The 7,284-nt window shown below is 54.6% G+C and overlaps 1 protein-coding gene across 1 annotated transcript; it reads right to left on the bottom strand.

Moving 5' to 3' along the window:
• Positions 1 to 2,465: 2,465 nt before the first annotated feature.
• On the bottom strand, positions 2,466 to 6,919 carry CRYBB3 (crystallin beta B3; the record flags this gene model as incomplete). The annotated part of the gene is made up of 5 exons (XM_082698817.1): positions 2,466 to 2,776; positions 3,737 to 3,879; positions 4,752 to 4,884; positions 5,373 to 5,491; positions 6,845 to 6,919. The coding sequence occupies 5 exons, from the start codon at positions 6,917 to 6,919 to the stop codon at positions 2,611 to 2,613; spliced, it is 636 nt and encodes a 211-aa protein (XP_082554943.1). The 3' UTR covers positions 2,466 to 2,610.
• Positions 6,920 to 7,284: the final 365 nt, after the last annotated feature.

Below are 7,284 nucleotides of genomic sequence, written 5' to 3' on the forward strand. Positions count from 1 at the left end.
CAGGGCTGGGGTGGGGGATGGGCGGGATGAGCTTTGGAGGCAGACGTGAACTTGAGTGCTATTCCCACCACTCTGTAGAGCTCTGGTACTCGGGGCAATTTGCTTCAGGGCTCTGGGCCCCCATTGCTCTCTCTGCCCACGGGGATCAGTGTCGCCTGTCAGCAGGTTAGAGATGACACCGTAAAGCACCCTTCAGTGTACTCTGCTGGGTGGGAGTCGGTGGGGATAGTTGGTGGCTTCTGTTATTATTGTTGCTGCTATTGATTTTTTTCTCTGCCATGTGTCCCTGCCCCTGAGGCACATGTCGCAGGGAGCTAGGCTCAGGAACCAATGTTCTAGCGTCTGCACACAGAGTGCAAACGTCAGCTCTAACCCTTCTTGTAGGAAGGTGATGCCGCCTACCTGAGCCTCGGTCTCCTCATCTGTGAAATTGGATGAACGACAGTGCCTGCCTTTCGAGGTCGTCTTAGGGTTCAGTGACCCAGATCAAGTTCCAACAAGCCTAGCGCTGGGTGTAGCATTAAGTAAGGACTGATTTACAAAGCAAAACAAGATCTCTGTCTGTGAGAGGGGGTGAGACTCGGGGACAGAGGGAGGAGGCAGAGGGAGGAGTGGGGTACTGCCATCCTTTCTGGGGGAGGAGTCAACCCTGTCCTTGGTCCACCTTGTTGCTGAGTGTCCCTCACCTTCCACCCCAAGCCTGACGCCCCACCCAGCTCTCCCCTACACCCCAAAGTAAAAATAATTCAAGGTGATGGCTCAGCTGTGCATATATATTTTTAAATATGTAGGCTAAGTAACCGCAATTGCTGTATTCTTTTCAGCGCCTTCCTGAGGCTCCCTCAGACCACCCGCACACCAGCTGCATCAGTGGTGGGGACACTGCAGGTGTCTGGGACCGGCTCTGGGCACAACACGGGAACCAAATCAGGGAAGCACACAGGACAGGCTCATGGAGATGGGAAGGCTGAGGTCAGGTCCCTGGGACTGCAGGAAGTCAGCTGTCACCTGACTTTCTGAGAGGACACTCCCTCGTCATCCCACGGGGGCCAGAGGAGACCCCCATTTATGGCTGGCCCTGCCAGGTGAAGGCACGGAGGATCGGAGAAGTCACGGTCATCGGGGGGAGGTGGGATGGGGGCTCAGTCTTCCAGCTGAGGCTGCAGAAGCCCTCTGGGAGGTGGACAGAGCTACCAATACATGGAAAAGAGATGTTCGAGAGATCATACCATCAGGGCTCAGCTGGTGGCCTCCCGGCTTATCCCCCTGCATCCCCTGTGGCCCCATGGTCTACACTCTGCTCTACAGTCAGAAGAATCCTATTAAGTCATATCTGGCCTCCTTCAGACTCTCCATGGCTCCCACCTCCCTGTAGGGGGTGGGAGTCTGTGGAGCCCTAACTATTCTGACCTCACTCCCTCTCTGACCACTCCCCCATTCAACTGCTTACTCCTTTCTGGACCGACTGTGGTCCTCACCAAGTCTCCATCACACAGCTACACTCCTGGTTGGGACCTTCACACCCACTACTCCTCTACCTGGAATGTTCTTATGGTTCATTCAGGTCTCAACTCAAATGTCACCACCTCAGAGCAGAGTTCCCTGACCAACCCACACCCCCCACCCCATCAGCTGCCATCATAATATTGCACTGCCTTCTGTAGCATGATTCAGAATCTACTTGTTTGTCTGTTTCCTGTCGGTCTCCTAGAAGGTGAACTCTGTGAGAGCAGGACTTTGTTTTGTTCCCTGCTATGTCCTTAGGCTTCAGACAGGGCCTGGCATTTGCTGAATCAAGTCATGAAAACAGACAGTGACAGAGAGTTGGAGGGGGACATGAAGGATAGATGGATGGATGGGTGGACAGATGGATGGGTGGACGAGAGATAGAATGGATGGATCAATGGGAGGATGGATGGATGGAAGGACGGATGGACGGACAGATGGACTGATGGGTGGATGGATGGATGGACAGATGGATGAGTGGGCAAGAGATAGAATGGGTAGATCAATGAGAGAATGGATTGATGGATGGGTGGACAGATGGATGGGAGATAAAGAGAATGGACGGATCAATGGGAGGATGGCTGGCTGGCTGGATAGATGGACAGATGGACAGATGGACTGATGGATGGATGGATGGATGGATGGATGGATGGATGGGTGGGAGAGAGACAGAACGAATGGATCAATAGGAGAATGGATGGAAAGAACTGATTGAAGAATGCATGGAAGGATGGATAGAAAGATGGGTGGGTGGAAGGATGTATAGACAGATGGATGGATGGATGGACAGACTGAAAGATGGAAACACAGGAAAACAAACACAAAATCAATGCAAGTCGCTCATGTGATTCTGCCAAAAACAACCAGAGCCTCGGGTAGGAGCCCAGCTCTCAGCCCCCCTTGGGGGTTCTCAGAACCCAAAGCCCCAGCCCCCTCAAGAAGGGACGCAGAGGAACATAGCAGGTGGGGGACCGGCCCCAGGCTTTATTGAGCAGATTCCGGGGAAGGGGGGACAGGCAGACCATCACCCTGGCCCTGGAGCCTCCTCTTCTTGCCTCTGCTGCCCCTCAGGGCGGGCCTGGGCCACTGGGGCCTGGGTGCCCTTCAGCTGCTGAGGAAACAGCCCCGCTTGTGCCACTTCTGGTCGCGGATGCGGCGAACGGACTGCAGCTGCGGCTGGTTTGCATCCCACTCATTCCAGTGGCGGTACTCGCCCCGCTCGAACACGTACTGGCGCCCACGGTAGCCAGGGAACTCATAGCCAACCCACCTGCCGGGAACCAAGGTCAGAGTGAGGACGGTCAGCTCCCCTGCCTCCAGCCACACCAAGACTTTTAAAGCCAGCAACTAACCATGCTCTCTGCCTGGCTAAATTTCTCCCTGGCTCCCCAGTGCCCTTCAGATGAATTCAAACTCACTACCCAGCTCACAGGTCCTGCACAAACCATCTCCAGCCTCATCCCTCAATGTTCTTAACAGGATTCTCGACTTAACAGGATTCTCGACACCCCATACTCCAACCTCTCTTACTCTACTTTCCTTAAAGTGGCGTGTCTCTGAGCCCTTACACAGGCTGTTCCTTCCACCTGGAACGTTCTTCCTCGTCTCATCCATGGCCCTGTTTCCCTTTTCATTCATATTCTTTACATCTCAATTTATTTGTCTCCTCCTCCAGGAAAGCCCTTGCTGATTCCCCCGGGCTGAATCGAGTGCCTGGAGGGGACTCCCAGAGCCCCAGTGTGTCCCCCTCATCGCAATCCTGATCACAGTGACTTGTGGATACCTGTCTCCTTGTCTCCCTGGCAGACTAAAATTCTTAAGGGCAGAGGCTGTGTAATCCTCATTGCTCCTCTACTCTGCACATAAAAATATTTAGTAAAAAGCTGTTGAATAAATTATTGTCAGGGAGAGGTGGCACCCTTCAAGGCTCAACCCCAGCCCATAGGGTGAGATGCAGTCACTGACAAAGGGAAGGTGATCTTAAGATTGCATTAACAGAGGTATTAAGCCTGGAAGGAGGGAGGTGATGTACCATGTACTCTCCCATGTGCTATTCAGCTCCTACCTAGAGAACCACTATGTCACTTCTTACCCTAGTAAGAAAGACCAGGATTATGAAAAGGACCTAGAAGAGCAGGGGGTGGCCACTGTGTAGGAAACACAGTGAAGAGAGATTCTATTTGGAGCCAGAGGACAGGGCAGGGGCAGGAGTGGGGAATGGGTCCCTTACGTCCCGTTGATGGCCCGGATGCTCGCCACGCGGTCCTGGAAGCCATGAGCCCAGAGGCTGGGCACGTCATCATCTACTATTTCCATCTTGCGGCCGCTGAAGGCTGGATTCTCAAACAGGTGCAGCTTGTGATCTGGGCCATCCTGGGGGTGGTATCACGGAGTGAGCGGGCTGTTCCCACTCTCGGAGTAGGAGTTGGGAGGTGTGGGGAAGAGTTCAGTGACCACACAGCCAGGCCCACCACCAAGCCCATTGCCTGAGGAACAGGATTCCCGAGAGGCCCGCACAGGGGACAGGGGTTAGGCCCACACAGGGGACAGGGCGGTTCCTCCAGAGCCACTCTCCTTAGGAATCTTAGAGCCAGGCATCCATGACACCAAGAGGGGGCCTTTCAGCTCTTGTGAAACCCCACCATTTAGCAGATAGGGAAACCAAGGCACAGAGAGGCCAAAAGGCGATAAAAGTCAATAACAGAGGAGGATTCCCTGTTCAATAAACCAGGCTCTGATGTGGTCTTCTTAGCTTTCCTCCTGCTGTCATCCAAGCAGGCATCGGTTACTGTGACAAGGAGAGAGGGCTGGAGCAGTCACCAAGAGTGGAGGAAACAGGTGGGGGAAGCAGAGTGACAATTTAAAAGTGTCACTGTGGACCGAGTCCCTCCTGGGTGTTTGGGAAAGGCAAGTGAAGAATCAGTTCCTTTCTGAAGCTGCTTTCTGAATGTGTTGCTTTGAGCACAATACTGATCTGAGGCTGGGCCATGAGGCTTCTGATTTTTAACAGGGTTACACAGAGAAGTGTCAATGCTATGCTGGGAATTCAAGATGTGAATCCTGGTGTCCCGATCCCCAGCCCCAGGACCATAGCCAGCTTCCTCTCATCCCATGCAATCTCTCAGATTGGAGATGAAGAGGGCCCTTCCCAATCCGGACAGGTACCAGCCCCGTCCTCTGCTGAGCTTCTGCAGGGAGCTTGGATGACAAGCTTCTAGGAGGTCCCGGAAGCGGGGGGTACTTACGATGAGCAGAGGGCGGAGGGACAGGAGGCTATCACTATGGTGGCTGTTGGACCAGGCATCCCAACGAGGGTAATCTCCCTTCTCCAGCACAAACTGCTCCCCACGGAAGGCTCTGCGCTCGAATGCCAGCCACCTGCAGGAGGAAGCAGGCCTGGGTCACTGCTGCTGCTGACCTTTGACCTTCAACGCTCCCTCCAACCTGACCGCGGACCCGAGTATTAAAGGAGTTCCTAGAACATCCTGGAAGCTGAGACTGAGCCAGAAAATCATCCCGGGAAATAGTATGGAGAATCTATTTTATATGCAGCCTCCATGTAAGTGCTTGGGAATGTCCTTCCAGTGTCTGGCACATAGTAGGTATTCCAAAGACAAATTCCTCTCCCTCCTTCTCCTTCCCCTTATTATTAAGTTATTGTTGTTATTTATGCGCATCTTTCCATTAGTTTTCACAAAAACTCTGTCTGAAGTGCATGTTATCCCCATTTGAGAGACGGGAAAACTGAGGCCGGAGATAGGAATGGAGTCGCTTATGGCCCCTGAGCCCTAGAAGGGGAACCCGGCCCTCCTGCCTCCCAGGAGGTTCGGGGCTGTGAGAAGGGGGCTGGGTGTCCAGGTACTCACGGCCCAGACTCCACCTGGATGGAGCCCACCTTCTCCAGCAGGCTCTCCGTCAGATTGGGGCACTCGGCCGAGAGCTCGCACCGCTTGCCCTGGAAGTTCTCCATTTCGTACACAATGACCTGAAAGGGCAGCACCCTGAGCACCCCACGGGGGGTCGAGCTCCCAGTCCCAGGCCCCGACCCCAGCCTGCGCAGTCCCGCTTGGGGCAGGGCAGGGAGGTACCATCCATCCCCTGGGCTCCATCCGCTCTGCCTTGACCCCTCCGGAGCCAGCACGGGCCAAGGGCTTGCACTGCCCCCTCGTGGCCATCGAAGGGAACGCCTCCAGGAACCTCAATTAAAGGAGGGATTGCAACTAGCATTTGGCAGGTCCCTATCTGGGAGAGTGAAATGACCCAGGGAAGGAAATGAAGCCGCTTATGGCCAGGAGGAAATGTGGGCCCCATTTTAAACTTCTCAAGAAGGGCCAGAAAGCTATATTTCCCTGAATGTGAAATTTCCCTGTGCCTGACAACGGAAAACACCAGTCGGCAATCTCTGGGCCACTCTTCACCAGTCCGATGTCCAGAGTGGAAAAGGCTGCGAAGGAAGAGGAAGGCTACACCTCTCTTATCCACCCGAAGCACAAACTGTCTTCAGAGAAGATCCCTGGGGACACCTCTCTTCTGGTTATTTTATAGAAGGTTCAGAAAGGGTAAGTCTCTTGTCTCAGGCTGCACAGCACATTAGGTAGAAGCACCAGTATTCAAGAAGTGGGCTGGCGGTTTTCTCCCCTGCCCTGGTGCAGACAGGGCATGGCCCACAGGTGCCAGGGGAATAGGAAGGGCCGGCAGTGGTACCCACCTTCGTGGTGGGCAGCTGCCTCTGGGGCATTGCAAAGGCCTTGAGAGGTCCCTAGACCAGCCCTGTGCTCCCACCAATCAGGCCCCGTGCTGGACAGGCCTCTGCTTCTTTTCCACTCTCTTCAAAGCCACCAGCACATCTGAAGGAATGCCCTTGCCCACAGTTATCCTCTTAGTCAGCCCATCCTCAGACCCTGTCTCAGATTAAAGTCCCTAGGAACAGCTTGGAGAGGGAAGAGCTGGCAAATTCTCACTTTTGGAATTCTCCTTAGCACCAATTCTGGGGGCTGAGATGGGGAGCATTGCTCCCATTTTCCAGATGGGGCTGTTGAGGCCCAGAGAAGCCGGGGAACTGGACTGAGGTCAAGCAGGAGAGTTAGCGCCCTATCTCCTGAGACCCGGGGGCCTCTTTGCCCCATGGAGTCAGGCTGCATTTGGGCAACCAGTTCCCTTCTGCAGATGAGGACACAGAAGAGAGGAGATGCAGTACAGTCATGGTGAGGGAGGTGTCTTCCCAGCCGCTGATGGCTGGAAGGGCCGCAGTTCCTTTCTGCCTGGCAAAGAAGCTGACCCCGAGGTCCAAGGGCAACCCCCAGCCCCACAGCCCCTGGGACCCCTCCCTGCCCTATACCTTGTAGCTGCCCCCAAGGCCTCCATGGCTCTTGCCAGCTGCAGCCTGCTCTGGCGTTCCGTGCTGTTCCGCCATGTCCCCAGGAACACCTCTGGCTCCAACCAAAGGAAAACGAGTGAGTCACCAGGTCCCCCCTGGGCCACACCAGGTGCTGATGTGATTGAAGTCAAAGATGAGCATTGGAGCCGGGCTGCCTATGGGATATGGTCATCACTCCCTGCCTTCAGTCATTCAGTCATTCAACAAACATCCACCAAGCGCCCATCATGGGCCACAGGGACTGGCACGATCAGTCAGTTCAGGATCCCTATTTCATAGAAGGAAACCTGAGGTCTGGCGAGCTGAAGCCACTTCCCCAAGGCACATAGTGAGGGAGCCACCAGGAGGGGGCCTGCCTCCAAAAGTCCTGCCCTTTCCCTCCCCCTTCACCCAATTGCTTC

Source organism: Mustela nivalis (genome assembly GCF_964662115.1).
Source record: "Mustela nivalis genome assembly, chromosome: 14".
In the NCBI taxonomy this organism is placed as follows: Eukaryota; Metazoa; Chordata; class Mammalia; order Carnivora; family Mustelidae; genus Mustela; species Mustela nivalis.